Source organism: Mchenga conophoros, linkage group LG1 (assembly GCF_057382185.1).
Source record: "Mchenga conophoros isolate Kocher_MC1m ecotype Shallow Benthic linkage group LG1, M_conophoros_male_GT1.1, whole genome shotgun sequence".
NCBI lineage: Eukaryota > Metazoa > Chordata > Actinopteri > Cichliformes > Cichlidae > Mchenga > Mchenga conophoros.
The window spans coordinates 20911904-20934984 of record NC_140526.1 but is presented as its reverse complement, the minus strand read 5'-3'; the positions used below and the strand labels follow the sequence as shown (position 1 = coordinate 20934984).

At 39.9% G+C, this 23081-nt stretch overlaps 1 protein-coding gene across 6 annotated transcripts in view; it reads right to left on the bottom strand.

Moving 5' to 3' along the window:
* Positions 1 to 22772, bottom strand: part of tead1b (TEA domain family member 1b) — a 50964-nt gene extending 28192 nt beyond the window's left edge. For 2 of the 6 annotated variants that reach the window (XM_085269786.1, XM_085269787.1), the window contains exons 1-3: positions 22554 to 22768; positions 21941 to 22073; positions 7949 to 8201 (exon numbers count right to left, since the gene is read on the bottom strand). In XM_085269786.1, coding sequence (XP_085125912.1) covers positions 7949 to 8105 — 157 coding nt within the window. In that variant the 5' untranslated portion in view covers positions 8106 to 8201; positions 21941 to 22073; positions 22554 to 22768. Of the gene's footprint in view, positions 1 to 7948; positions 8202 to 21940; positions 22074 to 22553 lie in introns of all 6 variants that reach the window. The other 4 variants (XM_085269783.1, XM_085269784.1, XM_085269785.1 and 1 more) reach the window with 4 other exon arrangements.
* Positions 22773 to 23081: the final 309 nt, after the last annotated feature.

Genomic DNA, 23081 nt, shown 5'->3' with positions numbered 1-23081 from the left:
GAGATAATTTTGACTCAAAGTTATAATTTATCCGAGGTTTAAAGTGAAATGGTTTAAATACAAAATAGGTACTGAAAATAACACAGAGAGGCACCGGCTGATAAGTATGCTCTTATGTCACATTACAAGGTTTATCCATATATGATATTAGAGTCAGGTCGCAACATAACATCATTAAGTGTGATAATTTCATGGATATAGCTGCTGTCTTCTTTTGTTTCCAGGGATGCTGCTCAGTGTTGAGAGACCTTTCTCCATTTCACTAACAGCAAAGAAAGAGATGACAGTCTGTGTTAGCACTGGAGTGTAGTCCCTGCGCGCTGGATGAGAGCATAACAGTGGCATTCAGATTCCATTCATATGTTGATTACACAAAATGGTCCTATCAGTATGAGATGATCTCATCAGAATAAAAGTGTTTCATCAATGGGATAAGATGTAGTCAGCACGAAACATTATTTTTTTCTTTAGGAGCACACTAAAAAAGTGACACTGCATCTTTAAGAAGCCCAGAGTCTCACTGTGTTTTAGTCAAACAAAGGCAGCCAATTGGGAACATGCAACCTGAAACCAGAAGCCTGGCTCAGAGGGCCTCACACAGACCTCAGAGCAGGGACACACCCCATGTACTCCTGATTCAGGCAGGCACTGAGCCACAGCCTAATCTAACCATTCAGTGCAAACACTTCCAAACATAGGGAAAATTAAAAACAGCCTCATGAATCTGTTGGTTAAGTCTCTTTCTGATGCAGATATGGGCAAACATGAATGTGCACAAATCTGAAATGTTTGGGGTTTTTGTTTAAGGTGATAAAATACACTTTGATCATTAAAACATTGGAGTGAGGTGTACAAAAATGCCTTTCAAAGTGTTTCTTTTTCCGTGCTTGCATGCCTTGCAATTGTTCATTGCATACATGAATATATCAAATAGGCCAAAAACTAACTTAAAAAAAATGCACTCTCTGGCTTTGAAAGCCCGCTCTTCTACACAAAACCCCTCTCAGTAACATCTCCTCAGTCTCCTTGGCATCAGCGCTGCTTATACCTACATTTTCTTATTCACCTCAGCGTGGGCTAAGCACCCCTGTGAGGCACGAACCCCCTAACCATAGGAGGCTGTGAGCAGGAGACGGTAATCTCACGCAAGTCACAACACGTTATGCTCGGTCACCGCAACACGGACACGACTGTGAGCTGATATCTACCCTCCGAAAAAAAACTTACAAAAAAATAAAAAATAAAATAAAATAAAATCCACTTCAAAATAAATTTTGCTGCTCAGCAACAGAGTAGCTCTAGATGTGGGTCCAATTTTAGCCCGATTCTCATTAACTGCATTCTCGGAGTCACCGAAACATGCATACATGCGATGCAGACGTGTAGGAAAATCTAAAATTTTCAGTGAAATAATCAGAATCGTCAGTTATCTGGATGTTCCTGCTGGCTCTCGTCCATACACTTGTTTGACTAGTCCGCTGTTCACAATAGACCCATCCTGTTCAGAGTGCAAAACAACATGTGCAATCACCAAAAGGCTTACTGAAAGAGACAACAGAAAAATGGCTTGAATTACAAAAGACAACTGCTGTGTGTGTCATTAAGGAATAAATAATGCATGTGCCCAAACTAAAGAGGCAGACCTTTCATACCCCAAATATGATGCTTTTGGAACCAGTAAAGCCAACAACCCATACAGATCAATCATATAAAACTGCTTTCACAGGCTAGTCTCTTAATGACGGCTTGTTACACACCACAGCTAAATGGCAACATTTTGGAGATTCACACTACTCATGAGTTTCTCTCACATGTTCTCTTTGTTTCTTTATTCTTCAGCTGTTGTCACACATGACCTTGAGAAAAAGGCAGGAGAATCAGCGCAGGGCAATATCACAAGTTGTTCCCTATCACATGAAGCACTCAGCATGAGACAGTTCACATCAGTTCCAGATATATACTCTGTCTGGTTTAGGCACGAATCGGCACAATCAGATATCATCTGCGCTTTTTGCTATGGAGCTGGTAGGATAAGGCCATTTAATGCCTGACCTGACTTTGTCACACATTTGGATTCTCACATACACCTGCTCCTAGTGACTCCTGACAAGTGACTCCTAGCCACTCGTTTCTTCTTTTAGATTAGCTGAATTATCAATAGAAACGATTGTTTCTGACTGTAAGCTCAGAAAAAACTGCTGAGTGGAAGAGTGTTTTCCTTCTTTGACAAATCGAGCTGCTTCATGTTAGGTTTTCCTCCTTTTACTGGGTCAGTCTAAAATATATGACTACTTAGTGAACCATGATGAATAAATAACCAGTTTATAAAAATCTGACGTTAAAAAAAACCCTTAAATCTTCTTGAAACTCAAAATGACTTCTTCCTTCCATAATCATACCTGCATCAATACTATTTACACTTTCAATAGTTCCTCCTTTTGAGAGAGACATAAAAAATTGGACTTTTTCACTGTCGTGTGTGAAAACACAGTAGTCTTACACTGACAATGGCAAGGGAACAAATGAGGGATTATTCTGGAGGTGTGTGATGCCTCTCCTGCAATGAAGTTCCTCACACTCCATTCTGAGTGAATGCAGGTGACTCAGGGAGCCTGAGCTGATCCCAGAATTCCTCATTATCCGCCCAGCAGGGAGGATCAGGTCCGCTCGCTCTGTCTCAGAGCATGCTCGGCCCGATGAGACGAGCCCCAGAGGAGCACAGCGCTGGGCCATCGAGGGCAAGCCAGGTCTGCTCATTATATCTAACTCATCCTTGGCATCCCTGCAAACCAAGTGCCACTTAGTTCCCACAGGAGGGGTCTGGGCTGGATCACTGACGAGATGTCAGAGCAAACAGTAGAATGGTAATAGGAAAAGCTTTACATCAAGTAACACATGCAGGCACCGTGTCCTGCAGCCCACCTACAGTGAGAACATTACAACGTATGGTTTTTGGTCATTTACAGACTGTGTTTGCTATTTTTAGAAAAATAAATAATGGTATTATTGCTGCTACTGTTTATCAAAACCAGCAAGACGCAATAATACAAGCATAGGGAGTAGTCCAAATCTCCAAGGTAAGTAATTAAGTCTCCATCAAAAAGCCTTTAAGCTATAACAATGTATTCAACTGTGAAGGACCAGTAATAATATAAATATATATATTTAGGTGTTGTACAGCCTACAAGTAGAGTATGTATTTGCATATTTATTTGTCAGTAGGTAGAATAAAATTCAGGTCTTTATTTTTTTTTTTCCCCAAACAGTAACTGAGAAAAATTCACCATTGTCATTTAGCTTGCTGGGTAGTGCAAATACATAACTCAATGAATAAACATACAATTTGAGTGAAGCGTGTTGTTTCATTTATCAACTCTATTTCTGGGGTAAATGAATGCAGCCTAGCACAGCAGGTGAATTACACAAGTATAGAGTCGTAAGCCTTTGGGTAAGGGCCAATGCCCTCCATTTCCCTTTGTTGTTAAAAATATTTGCCAAAGTCTGAAGACATGGCAAATGCCGGCGATGCAGCCTATGCAGATGTAGCATCTCCTGTTGCTGCCACAATTAGCCACTGAGAATAGGCACAGTGCCAGCCAACACTAGTCTCAGCACATCCGAAACACTTCAGGTAAACATCACAATAAGCTAGGAAGCAGAAATTAGAAATTGTTTTGTACCGCAACACAGTTGCTATAGAGACTGTTGCTAATTAACTACACTCTACCCCAAGATAACAAAGGGCTTAAGGGCACTCGGGGCAGCTCCTCTTGTGATGAGCTCTGTGCATGGAACACTATGCCATCCCCAGGGATTCTCAACTACAAAATACCTGTCTCCTTGTAGCCAGCTTTCATCCAAGATGCCATGAGAGCATTTGTGTAGAGCCTGTCTGCGTTTCTCTTGGTCTTCGACAGCATCATATTAGCCTCTCCCCTTTTAAAAGACAAATCACTGGACGTTTAACACGAATCAATCCCTAGCAGCAGCACAGAGGACCGCTTCATTGGTCACTTGTCTTTGATGGTATTCCAAAAGGGCGTACTCTTAGCAAAGACTATAAATGGAAAATCTGAGGAATTTTGCACAAAAATTACATTCAAAGGTATAACATTCAAACTCAGCAGTTTGGATTTTGATTGCTTCCTCTCAGTTGACTTCTCTAGATACAAAAAAACATTTTTTTCCCCCAAAACAACAGCACATGCCATACACCTCTACACCACAGTGAGCAGGACCGGTGTACAGTGTGTACTGATCCTGCCACAGGTAAAGGTGTGGATCGCAGGACTTGATAAGGTCCTGGGGAATAATGACATAATTTAAACCAGAAGTGGTAGCAGTCCACACACAGCTGCCATGGTTGGGTTCCTTCAGAGTTAATAATAGTTTCACAGTTCTATCATTAAACAATGAATTGCAAAACAAACAAGGCATGGGTAACACCTGACCTGTTGATTTGGCAACGAGCTGCACTATCCATTGTTGGTTAGCTGTACAGCTAATGGTAGAAATGACTGTTTAGTTACATACATCCAAAAGGTTTTGAGCATTGCTAACATCAGTTCATTCATAAAACTGGACATGTGTTGCACGAATCCATGCCTCGATCCATATCAAATTTTGGATTCTTCCTTTCCCCATTTTCCACCTCGCCAACAAGATCCATGAAAATCAGTTTTTGCACAATCGTGCTTAAAAAAAAAAAAAAAGCCACACAGCAAACAGAAACATTACCTCATAGACCCTTAATGAGCTCTTCTTTTTCATTAAGCTTTCACCCAGAATGCTTCTTAGAGAGCTCTGGAGTGGGACCAAGTGTACTCAGGCCTAGTCTTCAAAACTTCCCGACCGTAATTATACAGTCATTGTGAAAAATGCCCATTAACCTCAAATAATATATTACCAATCACTTCACCTGGACTACTGTCACTGTGTGTGTTCTTTCTCTTCTATGGATGTATGAGAGAGTTCATTTGGCTTAGGCTCACTACACCCAAACCCTGCTACGGTGGGTAAAATATTTGTTGCCTGAATTACTCATGACATTCTTATCTAAATAAACATGCTTGCAAACACAAAGGAAAACATTACGGCCATGTCCATACAGGGTACAATAAATAGGTCTGTAATAAGTCTGTACAGAGGTTAGCGATTAGCTTAAGAAGAAAACAATCCTCCGTTCGAAACTACTGGCCAGTCGGGGCTTTTTTGTGTAGAGTCCACATGTTCTGCCTGTGTCATCGTGTTTTTATTTCTTACAGGTACTCCAGCTTCCTTTCACAAGTGGGTAAGTACAGTGCTGTTAAAAGTATTTGTTGTCTTAGGTTTTACATAATTGATCTTTCAGCCTACTTCACTTTGTCTGAAAGGTTCTATTTAAGTGATTTCTTGATTCATCTGGCCTGGCATTTATCAAAGATAATTTATGGTTTAACATGGGGGGGGCAATTACTCCCTCCCCCCACATAGGACCAGGTAGATTTCTCTCTTTTTTCTCTCTCTTTTTTGTCTAAAAAAATAATAAATAATAATTGAAAACTTCATTTTGTCCAATATTACATTTTGTTTGATGATCAGAAATGTATGGCTAATATGCAAAAAATCAGAATGGCAAACGCTTTTTCATGGCACTGTGTACATTTGAGGATGAACTGTTGTCTGCGTTCCCCCTGCAGTAGACTTGATCAGGGTGTACCCTACCTGTCACACCCCATGACAGCTAGGACAGCCGTGAATTGGATAAGCGGGCAAGAAAATGAATGACTGGTAAATAAAGACAATTATTGTGACAGGCATTACTATATAACCATTACTGATCCTTGACTGATTTGGAAAAGTCAACAATAGCCTTTCCTATACATATCCTATACATAGATTCTTTCTTGGGTGGCCCGCAAGGAATCCATATTAACAGACAAACAAGAATAACTGTTAACTTTTTTTTTTTTATTATTTCATGTTCAAAAGATCTCCATCCATGATCAACATAATAGTGGACAATCTGTTACTCTCATTTTAAAAACTTCAAACCTCGCTAACCTGCTAGCCTCATGTTTCATGCTTTAACCACCAGCTGGTTCACCCGCACTCGCTCGTGCACGCACGCCCACGCTGCAAATCGAAGTCTGTGGGAAACACTAAAGATTGTTATGAAAGTAATGAACTCCTGCAACCTATTCAAATTAAAACTATTTTCTTTTTTGTCTTTAAGTGAAACCCACAGTGGTTTTAGGAAAGTCACATTGGCATTAAAAAGCAGCAACACATTGAAGGGCTGAAGAACAAGCATTGCCACTTGAGAAAGCACCAGTACAAAAGACCAGCAGCAGTGTGCTCCCCAGTGAAATCGGCAGAAAGATATCACCAACATCATATTTTTCAGGTACTGCATCTTCAATTATTAAAAAAATGAAAACATTTTCCCCCAAAACTGAACAGAAGCATTTAGCTCCTTTTTTGCTACAATTCTGCAACATTATCATGCAGTAGTAGCCGTCCCTGCCAAACCTTTTCAGCATCTACACATGAAAATCATTTTACTTCTGTGACAAACAGTTCTCATTTCAGTTAGACCAGGGCACAGCCCAAACACTCAGCTGCTGACGAGCCATCTGTAACCAGATATGGAGCACATCTGGCAGGCCCAACCACTATTCAACCCTGCAGTCGCTTCTTCAGCAGATTTTAAGGTGGGTTCAACACCACAATAGCAAAACATTTGTTTGGATTTGTTGCTGGGGTTTCGTAATCTATCTTAGACAATAGCCTTGTTGGGAAATGTAAAAAGAAAACATGCTATGGGCAGCGGCGTTTTGCGACGGTTTGTGGTAAATCCATACCAGTGCAAATAATTTTATTAATTGGCACAACTTACATATAAGATTTTGTAATTAAGCATTTGACACAGGAAATGAAAATTAAAAATTAAAACTTGTCAAAAAGAAGAAATCAAAAATACCACAATCTGAAGACATTTCAGAAAAACATTTTTATAATACTGAGAATGTCAACTGAATCGAAAAGAGGCTTACACTTAGCATTGCTCATTTATAACTCTAGAAAAATAATTTTTCATGCTTTAATCCACAGCAGAGGGGCAGCTTCTCTGGCAGCCTCGCTCTGTGTGGGGACCAGGGATTTGGAGGGAGAGACAGTGGGGAGGATCCCGTTGTTTGAGCCCACATCTTTGTAGTGGCAACTGAGGGGATTCGCTGCAACTCCTAGAATTTACATTTTGTTTGGCCGGAGGGGTCACATGACAGCTGCAACCCAATGCTCAGAGGAGCTTTCTGCTTTCACTTGACACTGACAGGCTGTGAGACGGTCCAACACCGCAGAGAGAAAATATTCCCTCTTTCCATGACATCACCCAGGCCAGCCAGGAACAGGGGGGGAGTGGTGGGAGGAGAGGGGGCACAGCTGGTGGCAGCCGTAGTACCATCTGCTACTGACTAATAGTTCATGCTGCTTTACTTATAAACTTGCACTTCTGTGAACCAGAGTGACAGCTCCATGGTCATAGTCACCATCAGTCTTACGTTGCTCGGCACAGCCATAACTGAAGCATGTCTTTCCTTTTTAAAGGAGCAGCACTTTGGAAAATACCCTTACTGACAACTGATCCATACAAACACTCAACAGGCTGGTCTTGATAAGGTTTATGAGCAAGTCTGAATCACTTCCCACAAAATGCCTGTAAAAACACAACTTGTCACCTTAATTACATTTAATTCCAGGTAAATGTTTCCCTATGGTGATTAGCTGCTGATACTAGCTTTGTATTTATATATATATATATATATATATATATATATATATATATATATATATATATATATATATATATATATATATATATATATATATATATATTCCTCAAAACTAAAAGCAGCAGAGATAATGAATGTGAAAACTCACACTTACACATGCAACAACTTTTACTCACCATACATCTTTCCCTCATCAGAGAGGATGATTTTCCTGCGCCCACAAGGAGGATAGATGGCCAGGGCCTCCTGGAAGCTCTGTTCAATGTCAGGGCTCCACACCCCCTCTGCATCATTGTCCACAGGCTTGTCTGCCGAGTCGCTCATCCTCTCCATGTCCTCGGCAGGGCTCTCGCTGCCGCTCCAGCTGCTGGGATCAATTGTGGCGGTTGAGCTCTCCAAGCTGAAGCTTGGAGCAGACTAGGGAGAGACCTGGAATTCCCAAAAAAAAAAAAAAAACCCGCAGATCATGACTACTGCAACAGAAAAGCAGAGAACCATCTTCAAAAACAGAATGCTTACAGTTAGTAAAGAGCACAATATGGAGTGGAAGCAGCTAAAGAAGCTTGGACATCACCAAGAAAGTTGTTGAATTGATTTACAACGGATGTTATGGGTTTAAACAGCTGAAGATTTTCTCTCATGGACTTCTTGCTAATTAAATGGCAATGCACAGTGTAAAGGTCTGGGAAATGTATTTTTTCCCCCTTTATTCAGCACCTGTGCAACTGCTCTTAGCTCTATATATTCCTATGAGCTGTAACAAGTACAAAGTCAATGCTGTCAGCAAAGTTGCTAGTTTGATTCCTCTAGGGAAAAAGCATCGACATGCCTCATTACCACCGGCGCTGAGCTAAAGCGCCCAGTCTCAAAGTCTTTAGTGGACAACAGGAAGACTGTGGTTGTAGCTGGCAGCTTGAAGGTGTAAATGTGTATACCAGTGACTGTGAAGAGAAACATTTATATGAAAACAATAATAAATGAAAGACAAAGAAAAAAAACAAAACATTGTGACTACTAATCCGTAGCGCTAACATCTCCAGTCAGCCGCAGCAACTATGGTGGCATAAGGGAATCAGACATTTGAGCAACACATAGGAGCTGGAGCCAAGCTGCTCACACAGCTGGAGAAAGTCTCATCTCACCAGTGGCTACTGACAAGACCAACAAGCTCCTGGTGAACATGCAGCTAATAAAGAGGCGCCTGTCATTGTGCCAAGACAGCAATATCAAGTAACGTGAAACCTGTAACACAAACTATTCTATATACTATATACACATTACAACATTTATGAATGTTCTGACTGGTATTTTAAAGCGTAATAAGATCCAGCACTGTGGTCAGTATGAAACGTTTTGCCTTCTTCTGAAAACATTCAGTGACATCAAGAGCCAGCGTCTGATCAAGGACTCCAAGGGGCGTTTGATGAGGTGGTTAAATAACCTAAAGAAATATCAGAATTCAAATACCCATTTGTTCTGTATTGAGCGTGGGCAGTCAGTCTACAGGTTCCTCGCAGATCATTCATTATGTAAAGGATGAATTTATACTTGGTATGTATAAGAAAGTATGATGTTTAACAAAAGAGCAAGAACACAAAACTGTAAATGTAGACTTTAAAAGGGAACAAAGACAGACCTTAACCTTAATGCTAACCTTAGGCAATTTAAAAGTCTTTTTTTTTTTATTAAACGTTTTTCCCAAGTTTTAACAATCAGAATGGAGACAAATAATAATCCTGAAACACATTTAAAAAACTAGTCCATTTGGCCTTTCTCCAAAACATAGAGTTAGGGTATGGTTATCATCTTAAAACATTAGAAGACTGCTAATGTCCTCTTAGAATTTAGTATTTTCCAAATGTGCTAAATCATTGACAGCATCACAGCTAGGAAGTCAAACACAGCTCAGGCAAACAGGTTAGACAGCATGCATGGAAGAAGAAGACATCCTAAAAGGCAAGCTATATAGCAAATTCCTTGAAAGATATACTTTTCAGATAACAAATAGTTAAACCACTGATGAGTTTGTATAGGTCTCGTATGACGGATAGGTGACGAGGAATGACCCTGATAGGCTGCATAAACCAGACTTACTTCAGCCTTTTGTATCCAGATCAATGCAGTCGTCTACACTGTGCTTCTGCTTCAGTCAGCCTGTGTAAAGTGCTTCTTTTAGACTTCACTAAAACATACTAATTCGATAACTGGATATTGGGCTATGGGCTCAATAAAGCAATACAGTACTGTGAATCATAAATCCAGTGTTTATACTCATTGAGTAAAAAGTGTGTCATCCCTACACATCTGTTGTAAAAGTAAGCAAATTCGGCAGTGAGCAATTTTCTTTCTTCTTCATGCCTCAAAGAACACTTTGAAAAATCTCAGTGTATGCTTAATTCACAATCAAAAGTAATTTCACATTTGACATTATATGCTAACAACTGACTGAGGTTTCTCATGGCCCTAATCCCTCCACACTTTCCAGACAACTGCTTCCTCCCTGAGCAAGATCCTATTCAAGCAGCACAAGCTGTCAGGAAGTGGGAATAGTAGCATATGTTTCTTCCAGCATGTCAGTTCATGAGGGGGAAAGGGGGGATGGGAGCAAGCTGTTGGGGAAAAAAACTCCCAGAGAGCAGAGGGAGAGAGAGCTTTTACTGAATTCCGTTTTTGTGTGCTGACTGCTGACGCTGCAGAACCAACTCACAAACTGATGAGGGAGGGGAAACGTTCCCATTTCAACCACTAAAGGGCTGAACCTCTTTCTGGATGTGCTCCTCTTAACCCAACCAAGTGATTATCTGTGCTCATAATCGAATCCAGCTTACATTTTTATGGCAAAATATCTTTCTGAAGAAAAACGCTCGCCCGTGTCCTCGTGAAGCTCGAGCAGCAAGCGCCCAGTCTCCTCATATCTAGTCTAATGAAACATTCTTTCCAGATTTGTAAAAGCACAACTGCAACAAATCGAATCCAAGTAAAAATAAATATACCTCAACTTTAAAATCTAATCCTCTTTCATCAATAAGCTGACATGGATGTTTTGTGTCTTCTGTTATGTTTTGTAGGAACACTGGTTCTCTGTTGTGGTATGCTATGGTTGGTAAAGTGATACTTTAATCAGTCTTTAGAGACAGTGTGGTTTTCTCCATCATGCTTCCCATCCTGTGCATGCGCCTTCCTCCAAACATTGCAAAGACCAAAAACGTTTGAAGAGCTATAATAACATTATATCAGCGATGCCTGATGGAAAATGTTGGGCTTAAAATGTATAAATATGAGCTTCATGAAAGCCTATAATGCATTTACAATGAGCACATAAGGGCTTTGTAATATCTTGTAACATCTGTCATCGTCAACATGGGAATTAAAAAAAGAAATATGCATCTGGATGAGAATCTATTGAAATTCACCAAATTACTAACAACCGAGGACACATCTGGAATGGGAATAATTAAAGTTAGTGTGGTGTTTAACTGCTAGGACAGTGAGTACTGACAACATGGGTGATTTATTCTCAAACCAACTTCTGAGTCAACCAAAGCAAGTGTCTATTAAGGCTTCTGTTACCACAGTTTTGTAGTGAACAATATTTCCAATATTATAAAATTTGTTTATGATATTTCAAGTAACTGCTACTCTCTATTCTTACTAATAATCTCACTTCTTGGTGCTTTCTAATACATCAATACACTCATCTTAGACACTAACGCATGAATAATTTAATTAAAATAAATTTTTTTTACTAAGTAGCTTTATTTTCTTTACTTTTTCTATAACTCTTTTTTTTTTAAATAAAAGCACCATCTGAATACATCTGACAACAAATGGGTAGAAAATCAGGCCAGCTCACAATCATTTATCAGCACTTTTCCTGTGATGTTCACAATATCAGCGAACTGAGGGAGAAGAAAACAAACACCTTAAACCTGAACATGAACTGCCTTATTAAAAGCATCAATGTGTCAGAGTTCAAACCTGTGGAAGAAGAGCCTATTCTACATTTCAATTTCAATTTCAATTTTATTTCTATAGCACATTTAAAAGTCACAGGTACAACAAAGTGCTTCACAGACGAGCCATACTTGCAGGTTTACAGCAAAAGAAAACAATTAACAACAAAGAAATACAGTTATAGGATGGTAATATTGCAACAAGCACGAACCGGGAAGAAATTAAGCTAAGTAGTTTGAAAGGCGAGCTTAAACAAATGGGTTTTTAACCGTGATTTGAAAGATTGAATAGTTTCCGACGCACGGACATCAACCGGCAGGCTGTTCCAGAGTTTTGGTGCAGCAAAAGCAAAGGCACGATCCCCCTTCGTCTTTAGTCGAGACATTGGTTGCATTAGGAGCCCCTGATTAGAGGATCTGAGTGCCCTTGGAATAAAACCATAAGTAAAATGTATATCTCCATTAACCTTTTGATTATTAAAAATTCCAGACTTAGCTCTTATTAACAGAGAAACAAAATAACAGCTGGATTCATTTGCCCCGCCCATACTTTGAGACATATTTAAATGCATTTAGAGAGGAAAACTAATTTTTTTTTTTTTTTTTATATCTTGAAGCTGCTGAAATTGCTGAGCATGTCTCACTCTGCGGACAAGCATTAATGCTTCTTTTCTGCAGAAATTACTCCACTAACAATGTTTTTCCACAGGGCTTTTTCATAATATGAGAGCAAATGTGTCTTCTGGATGCTGATGATTAGCTGAGGGAAAACAAAGTAAGTCAAGCAGCACAAACAACACGCCGAACCTGGCAACAAAGAATAAAATGAGTTTAAACTTCAAGCCCACTCTCAAAAGAGAGGGAAGAGTGTCTAAAGGGCACACAGAGGCTCTAAAACCATCACTTTTAGCCAGAAACTATGTAGCTGAGTGTTGATCTGCATCTTCCTTCAGGTCATCCATCCAAAACTACTGGCACAGGCTGCTGGCACACAGCACTATCTAGACGGATTTACAACAACTTTAAAAGGATCTGAAAGAGAAAAAAAAACAACAACCCCAAACTGGCTTTTACCTTCTTGTCACTTTTTCCGGCGGCACGAGCAGTTTTATCTTTGTTCACCCGTTTCGAACAGAATAATCGGAGTCATTTCTTGCTCTTGCTTTTCTTGCAAATCTGTACAAATTTTTATTCCAATGCTTTCTTAAACATGCCTAGTAAACTGCAAAGCATTATTAATGCCATCACTCTTCTTAGAAACTTCCCTTAACTTGAACTTGGCGGCTGAAAATGACAGATGTATGGCGGCTAGATAAAGAGATCATTCAGGTTCGCCAATGCTAAAAATATCCATATGCACACTTACATGAACACCACATTCACACACTGCATAGAAATGCTGCGAATTCTTGTACATATTGTAAATGTATTCTATATGCATGTGCACGCTGTTTGCATTTCGTCATTTCATTGTTTGAGTAATGTACTTTTTAATGACAATAAAATTGAATTTCACCTAAACTAACATATAATTTGATAAGTTAAACATTACTTGTTAACCCTCCAGCAAACAAGCTATAGTAACTATACTGATTGAGTGGGGTAATTCATGACCCCATAATATTTTATATGCTATCCATTTCACATAAAACGTCATCATAACAGCATGTCCTTTAATGTAGCAGCTCTTCTAAAACTTTCTAAACAATAAGCAGTCAACATTTTCCATCATTTTTATCCAACAATGAATGAATCAGCCTGATTGTTTTCATGATCACTTTGGCTGTTAAAGCATCGGCCTCTTAGCCACAGGCCACAGAAACACTTGACCATGTAATGATGTAATGTTAAAAAGCATACATGTATTTCCAAGGTGATAAATGACCCCACTCAATTTTCCCCATTTATCTTGCCACATCGATGGGTCAGTTTTTGTAAAAACTATAAAAGATCATAGAAGCAGACTGAAAAATTCAGGGTAGGAAACACTTTTTAGAATTAAAAATATCAGAATGACCCATAAATATATGGCTGAGGTCATATATGGCCCCGAACAGTCACATGGAAGTTTATATGAAGGGTGGGTTATCTGACTGTTTTATATCACAGTGTGGAGGTAAACAGGATGCTTTTAAAATCAACTAAGCAAAAGTGTTATTGGTTGTGACATAAGGAGAGAGGTGGTCAGGAAAAGCACAACAAGTCTTTTAACTTAAAAACAAAACTGAATGAACGACAGCATGGTGACCAGCATGAAAGAAACATCAAAGCTCTGAAGATGAAATCAAAAATGAAATCAGAGTGAAAACAGGATGCATTAAGAGATTTTTGAGCTGGCTCTCTAGCCCTGAGATGAAATGACCGCATTTTTTTTCAAGCTACCACACAGATAATTAATCGTATGAGCACATACATTCAAACTAAACCTGCAGGCAGAACTGTAGTCCATAAATAAAGAAAAGATACACTTATAGGATAGGTCGTCCGTGGTCTTTAGGCCAAATCGACATGTTTGGACCCATGAGGTTTCAAACAGGTTATGTGAAGCTACATGACACTCGAATGTGACGAAACACAAATAAACCTAATGCCCTTATCACCAGTGTGCTGCCAAGATCTTTCTTTCAGTGTAAATGAATGCTTTTATAATGATTAAATGTACCATAAACTGCTGATGTGCAGTCTGACATGTTAGCAAAATTGTTTGAAAACAGTCAGTTCTGAACAAATACACCGATGTGCTGCAGCTCAAATTACCTGGCTAAACTGCATGCAAAGGACTAGATAGTTTTGCTGTGTGAAAAATGTGAATAATCTGGCAGTTGTCAATGAAGACGGTCTCTTAGTGCCTTAGAATTTGAAGACTAATTACGCCTGTCAAAAGAGGGTATGAATGTCACCCGTAGAAACACTTTTGGCTTACAGATAATTGCATACTTCTGTCTTTGCAGGGTGTACACCATAGAAATGGTCTTATTTGTGAGATGCAGGGTAAAGATGGCCTGCAATGCAATAAGTGAATGTGGTAGCTAAGCAGAGTAGTAGGTGTGACATGGAATTATGGGAAATTACACTTACTGCAAGATTACATAAACCACTCACCAAGCTGGAATTCAGCTCCTTAAATTAAGAGAACCCATTTCACCCATCAGACAGAGCAAGGTAATGAAATAGCAGATGAGAGGTCTCAAATGTAATTTTCCATGTGGAGTTCTTTTGTGCCGTTATCTCAGAGGGTGCAATAATAATTCTCTGAATGACTTTTGTGCACCCCATAATGGCCCACAGTAGCTAAGGCCACAGTGTGTAAAACTATAATTACCATGTGATTTCAAAACATTTTTAGCATGCTGTGAAGACATATTCTGGCCCCTGCGTAATTATTACAGCAATGTTAAAAATATTCCAGGCAACACGCAACTAACTATGAACATTTACAAAGACAGACGTTATTGAAATTCCACATTCAGTCATTAAAAACAAATTAATTACCTTGAAGAAGGCATGTTTGTGGAATGAAGTCTTTCACAGCAGGCCTTTGAGGACCTTGAGATACAAAACACACTAAAATAAAAACTAACCAGCTCGAAGTGAAGTGGATGCATGCACTGACTGTTCAAAGTTCTTTCAAATCAACTAAAGGGTTGCAACCCAAGTCCAAACTCTAAGCGGAAAAAAGGGAGGAATCAAAATATTTAAAGGCAACCTTACGAAATAATTAAAGAATCCGAGTGGGGTTTTCATTCAAGTTTAATTGATAAGTCTCAAAAAACATTTTTAAAAAGAATAAATAATATCAATTTCCAAAGCTTTCTTATGCTCCCTCTGTTATTGGCAAAGACCCAGTGTTTATTTCTTGCCTCTTTGAACTTCCAAGCTTAAGTGCTGTGAATCTGTCTGCTATCATCTCTCTCAAATCTGAGGTCTTCATCCCACTACCCAGCAACCATCAGGCCACTGTGGGATCAATCTTTGTTTGAGATTGATTTACAGGTTCTGTCAGAGCAGCCCTCTCTACCTGCCTCAGACTGTGAAACAGGTAAAAACAACAACATGATCTGGACAACATCAGATGCGTCGTCAGCCGAGAAAAGAGGCAACGCTAAAGGTCTTCCACTTGCACAGCAGAGGGAAAATTGACTGTAAATCTCAGAGACAAAAATCTCTCCTTCTGAGGACACATCCCTGCTCTGCCAGTAATATCAAAAACATTACATATAAACAAAAAGGAAAAAGAAAACACAATTTACCATTCAGACACGAAACGTAATGAAAGCTCAGGGGACATTTGCCTATCAAAAATTTGCAGTGCATACCAGACGGCATACACCCATGTCAGAGTGGTGTGGAGTGCGAGAGGAACACATAAAGCTCAGGAAATTAAAGCTGTAAATAAAGGTTCGTCAGATAAAGGATCTCCTGACAGTTATGAGAGCAGAGCAGGCAGAGGGCTGGCTGCTGGCTCATCCAGGACGCGTGCGGACGGGCATGAAAAAACAAATCACAGTGATGAGCATGAAGGCCACCATTTGCATTTGGCGCTGCCAATTCACACCGACTTTCATCTCTTTTCTTCTGCATCTCCAGTCTTCATTTGTCCCCTTATATACGTTTCTCCTTTTTCTCTGTTGTCATTTTTTCCTCTCCTTGACAACTCTTGTATACCACACTGGACTCCCCCTGTCAATGAAGGTGTCCAAAAAGGTATAGAAAGTGTTGACAAGCCAAGAAAAATGTAACTCAAATGTTCTGTCTTTCAATTTTACAACAGTCTTTTGTCCTGTGACGGCTGGGATGGGCGATCTCCTCGACGATACTGAATGGATGGATAGATTAACCCCATCCATACAGAGATTGTATTCAACAGGTAAACGTTTTTTTTATTTGATGCTATGATTTTGCGTCAGTGGGAATTTGTCAGGTTTTCTTAACTTTCTTATTTAGCTACATCCTAAAATGTTCTTTTTAAAAAGTTACATTTTTCTTGTTCTTTACAAATGTCTAGGATTAATGCACTTAGACTAAACCATTTAGAAATCTATACTTCTTTCATTGCTTATTACAAGGAAAACACTACAGTAAGATGCAGTCTTCCATATTTGTACACCAGAAAACAAGAACAGGCTAGTGTGCGAAGTCAGAAAAATCTTGCAGTTGTTGCCATGCAATGTGAATACAGGCGAATCAGCGTTTTTGTGTTTTCAAATATTTAAAAGCAAGGAAAAAATTTCCAACAACTGGGATTGAACTGACGCCGCCAACAATCAGCAGTGGAGGACAATTTCACTGACGGTGTTCGAGGGCAAATGGAGCTGTTTGGTTTAGCTTCACTTTCAAACAGTAGTAGGAAAAAAAAGGCGAGAGCTTGGAGAAAAGTGAGTCAAAACAGAGGACTTTACAGTAAGATATGAATATATATCCCTGTAATTTGATTCCAGCTATTGGTTGTACTACTCAGGGGTGGGAGTTTCTAATGCAGCTGCATTTATGTGAGTATTACTTTGGTTTGGTGTGAGGGCATGAACTAAGACAGTTTGAGTTTAACCTTGTCTTTATTTATGTTTAAAAATACTGTCACTACATACTTTCTCGTGGTTTACTGAAAGCTGTATTGTTCGCTAATAAACCCGCTTCCATGTATTAATGATGTAATTACAATTAAACACCTCCTAGTTGAAAATGTCCACTATTTGGGCCAATTCAAAAGACTAAACAGACACACACACACACACAAAAAGTTTGGACCGCACTGCTCTCCACTGCAGCATCCTGGCTCAGATTCCAAACTAATTTACCGGGTACAGCCCGCATATTAATGTTGGGAGCTTGCCTTCCAATCTACGTGTGCCTTCTCTGAATCCAGGGCACCTCGAGGGCAGAAAAAGCCTGGCTGATCTGTGTCAGTCACGACACTACTACAGCGACCATCGAGGAAAGGTCTTGTGAGAATTTATTACAAGAGGTACCTGGGGAGTATGAACAAAATAACCCACATTTGAATACATGCCACAAATTATACACAGTTTCAGTAAATGAAGTGACAGTGCGCCTTTGTTCCATGGATTTCCTTCAACTAGCGGAGAAGCCGAACACCACTGCCACTACTATGGTCGGCACTGAGAAAGGAAGTTGTTGAAGCCGAGATTTCCTGCTTTCATTGCGGTTAAGAGCAAAAAATGTTTATAGTGGTTTCAGAAACTGACTCATGAAATGATTCAGAGTACATATTGCTTTTTGTCTGTGTTTTACCATGAAGCAGAGCTCATTTGTCTTTTTTTCCCCCTGCTTTCATATAAGAACTCCAGACAAAGTCCAAGTGTCTAAGAAACACATCAATAACGAGCGGTTATGACACCGTGAATTCTAAATGCCTTTTTCCAGAACTAATAATTGAGATTGCCATATGGTAAGCATTATAAGACTGCAATATTAAAGTGGTACGACTTCAAAGGGTGAGAGAAGCTCAATCATTCGGTGCTTTATTTAAAACTACAAAGCCTGAGACTTGCCTTGTTCTTTTTGAATGAACAGACATCTGCTACTACTCCGGCAAAATGTAAGTAAACTTAAACACAGCCTTCCATAAGTAAGGAACGGGGGGGACTGTGTTGCACTAAGGTGGTTGACAGGGCCAAAGTGCGTTCGGTAGCTGGCAGTCATTTTATGGCTGCAGTACTGAAGCAGATTTACTTAGATGACGTCAGTGGCTTTGAGCCAGCTTTTCCTTTTTGGTGGCACTCTCCGCTGGCCTCAGTGGGCCCTGCTCAAACTGCTGAGCAGCAGCGCATACTCTAAAATTCCCTTTCTAGACCAGGGTTTACCTCAGGGCACACACAGTCTGGAAGCCTGCAGGAGTATCCTCTTTTTAAAGGGTGTTTTGACCATGGAAAACGCTGATGTTTTGATGCGATTCAACTCCTGCCACACATCACATCTAATTACACAATTAATATCTCCGTGTCTAGATTCAATTACAGATCAGAGATCTTTTTCAAGCCTAGAATTTTCATAACAAAAATAATAATAATAATAATAGTGTGTATTAGCATTTCAATTAAAAATACGGGACACATAATGTGATCGCATTCCCATGAGCATCTGCACAGCCACAAATAGAAAGCATGCCTCGTTGCACTGTTGTTTCTACATGTATCCCTTTTTCATCTGTACTTTATACAAATGGAAAAACAAACATACAAAAAAAAACGAAAAAGAAAAAAAAAAAAAAAAAAAAAACACCCAAGCATGAACGAGAGCATGTAAAAGACTAAATTTACGTCTATGGATAATCTTTTTTTTTTTCCTTTGGATTTGCAAAACATGACCCTTTATCTCAACACACACACACACACACACACACACACACACACACACACAAGTAAACAACAACTGCTGGAAGCCATAGTCTATTTATTTGCAAAAAATAACACAAAAAAAAAAAAAAAACGCTGATCATTATTACACTGTGTCAATGCCACTGAGGTACCAAATAACTATCACCATGAATTCAGGTTGGGACTACGTGACTACATGTGGGAGTGCCGAAACAGTAAACTGGTTCCACACTGTCCATCCTTCAGAATCCCCCAGCCTTCAAGCTTATCAATTCCAAAGCCTTTTCTTTATCAAAATAAGCCATTGCAAAATGCCGACATCAAACTTGCGGCCATGGCGCTTTTTCCCCACATGACTCGCATGCAAGCTCTCTCTCTCTCTCTCTCTCTCTCTCTCTTTTTGTAAATCTTTTTCTAAACTGCATCGATACAATCTTCCACCTCTATCCGTGATCATTTGTAACCTAATGTATGATTATGGCTCTGTTTGCATTAGGACTCTAATAAAAGCTATTTATAAATCAGATGGCATCCAAGGAAGCTAAAAACATTGATGCTCTGTGGCACAGAGTACACAGGAACTTCTCTCCAGCAGTCAATTAGCAGTGACTGTATCGCTTAATGTGCTATTAATCCAAACAGTCAGGAAGCATTTGAGATTATTCTCAAACTGAACTGATTATTGTAGTATCAGTGAGTAAAGGCAGACCCGGTGCTTCTTCTTTAGCGAAGAGGGCCTTTCTGTTCTGCATCACTCTCGTAACCTCGCAGGCTGGATCACCACAGGTAACTGCAGTTATAGCTGAAGTACAAGTGTCATGAGTAATTACGGTCATATTCCGTCACTATCAAGGCTTCATGGGAGACTGTGTATATGCATGACACCAGGCTCAGCTAGACCATTCATCAGCGACAGGGAAAATTTAATTTTTGAATTCATATATACGTCATAGTTTCTTGTAGACTGATGATGTGACAAGTGCTCAGCCAAAATTCAGCTCTCTGAAGGTCAACAGAAGAAAAGAAGAGTCTCACTTTGCTCCAGAAGTAACCCTGTCCACTGTGCTTGACAAAAGCACATTATTCTGTCCTCACTTCACAGCAAATAGACCACACTCTCTCCAGTCCTACCCTCTGACCTCAATAAGGCAGCGGAGAGCAACAAAGACAATATAGCCAAACAACACTACTCTCAATAGGATAATTATCTGCATCTGCTTAAATTTCACCTTAATATGAGCCACACAATCCTTACATGCTTCCTGGGCTAATTCCAAATGTTTAAAAAGTATAGACTGATGCTGATGCACTGAAAAACCTGGCTGTGTGCTGCAGTCTAGCGATCAACAGGTACTGCTTTCTCAGCACTGTGGTGGTTCAAAGCAAAAAGGGAGTTTAAAACCTGCCAGTTTCAGATGTAAAGCTTCATTGGGTCAAACAAAGACAACATCCTATTCTTGCACAAATGTTATGCAGGCTTCCGTCCAACAGGTCCACTGGTTGCATAAGCTGAAAACAAAGCATCTTTTTCAATCCCAGATTTTTTTTCTTCCAAGCAAGCAGATTTATACTGTGACGTGTGTGTGTGTGTGTGTGTGTGTGTGTGTGTGTTACACCTCACTGCATTTAAACTGTTTCCATTAAATTATAGCAGCCCTTTTAGATTAATTTAATAAATAACAGTCTCTTTTTCCCGTGTGTTTTCGGCCCTTTATTTGCAAAAAGTTACACCGAGTTTGCTGTGAGAAAATGCTTGTTTTACATTGCGAAAAGCAGAGTGCATGTGCGCTTGTTATAACCAGCTGCTTTCACATTAAATAGTGGAAAAGGTGGAAAGAGGTGGGAGGCTGTAAGTGCTTCAGCCAGAAACTTGTAGTAGCAGTAGTAGCAGTAGTGATGGAAAGAGGATTTTGTTCAACAAGCTATTTTTAAAGCTTTGGCAGGTTTTTTTTCACCCATTTTCTCAGTTGTCGCCTCTCCTGCAAAGCTTACAATAATACAAATCAGCTACTTTGACAAAATTAGCTTTTTCAGGAGGCAATTGCTTCGTTATTTTCCTAAAGCTGATCATAAAATACTACTGAAGCCAAGTGATGTCAAGAGAAGTGAGACACAAAAAGGGCTGGAGATCTCACGAGAGAATAAATTAGAAATTTCTGCAAAATTATTACAGTAGAAGCACCTTCACTGACTTGTGTCAACACTATCAGAGTTGTGTCAACTGTGGTCTGAGGACCAGTTTGTCCTCAGACCACCATCTGAAGCAGCAAATGCTGAGTAGACAACAAAGTGGAAACAAATCAAAGTATTTTAGTGCAACTTGAACCTAAGATAATGAAAGCTTTGATCTAATTCTCATCGCTTTCTCTGTATAAGGGCCGTGTTCCCATCCAGGGAAGTCCAGAAAAAGTTAAGTGGATGAAATCATTGTAAGGAGTAAAACTCCTCCAGCTGGCCTGCAGTTTTAGCTGAGCAGGCATTTCCCAAATTAAAGGAAGGGAAGGGACAACAATAAAGGAAACCCCATAAATGTACACAAACTCCAGCTGCTAATTCAAGATCCTTTTTAAAGACAATTTTCATTATTAAAAGCGACCTTTTAAGGCTATTTTAAACCACAGTAAAGCGCTCAAGTGACCAAAAAACTACATATTATTACAGATTTTTTTCAGCTTGGTAGTTTTGGAGGCATAAGTTGGCCCTGGGGCTCTCCAGAGGAGCTTTAATGAAGCCCTCAAAATGAAACAATAAAAGGAGTTTGGGTTAATCTTTCCCCTCCGGTTCAGCAATCGGTTTCCTCGGATAAAGTGACAACATGGAGAGAATCACACCAACAAACCTTTGAAAATAAAAAAATAACATAAAAATAAAAAATACTTACACAAAACTTAGATGACGATTCGAAAAAGCACCGTCAAACGCGTTGAAGCAACAAGTCTCGCCACAGTGTTTTCTTCTTCGAGGTGGTCCGAAAATGCTCCGGTGAAATCTCCAACAACTCCCGGCTGAGCCAACTACGGAGAGGAAAACAGCAACGTTTTCAACCGTCATCTTGTCCAAAAACTGTTATTCGTGCAGTGTGTTTTTAGTTCATCCCGAATCCCACTGCGAGTTTCTGACAATCTGACACGGGGGCAAACGGCTTCCGAGGCTTTTATAGGGGCGTATGACCAGGCTTCTTTTCAAAAAATGTGAAAAATGTCAAAGATTTTCGCTGCTGTGTCAAAGCCATAGGCTACAACAGTGAGTGTTCAAAGTGAGCACCCTGTTGCAACAGCGGCCATCTATCTCCGCGAAGGAAACAAACGACCTAACGTTACTTCACGCTGTGGGATAAATATTAAACAACTAAATAAAGCCAACATTTTTAATACACTGTGCAGCATTTCCAAAAAAAGAGAAAGAAATACGTAAACTAACCCACCCCCCTCCTCCCCAAATGAACTGAAGTCTACAACCCACTTTGAATGCCTGTAACTACCATTGAAACTTACCTCGTAATTGATATCTCATATAAAATTGCCCCTTTCTTTTGGTAATGTAATGTTACTGGGTATTTTGAATACTATGTCAAGTTATTCTGATGTTTCTGGGCCAGCCAGGAAGGTGTAGGTGAATCGCTTCGCGCACTGACAGAGATGCGAAGAATGCTCGGAATGAGAAGAGGAATGAAATGAACGCAGGGAGCGAGTTTGCGCCGGGGCGGAGCGAGAGGTGGCGTCATCCCGAGCCCAGCAGCCAGCCTGGGCAGCAGGCAGCAGCAGCGGGGACAGGGAGGGCACTGAACATCCCAGCAGAGGGGAGCTGACGCCTTCAGGGACGCGAGGAAAATCCGATTTCACAGTTTCGCAACCCACTGGTCACAGTTTCAGACCTCAGGCATGTCATGCTTAAGCCTAAATGATTTTCAACAGGTAATCTTAAAAGGCAAAAATGGTTTGCGGCTGTATAGTCTTTACAGTGCTGTGCAAAAGTCTTGAGCCACCTGTCATTTCTTCATTTCTCCCAAGGAGCCAGACTTT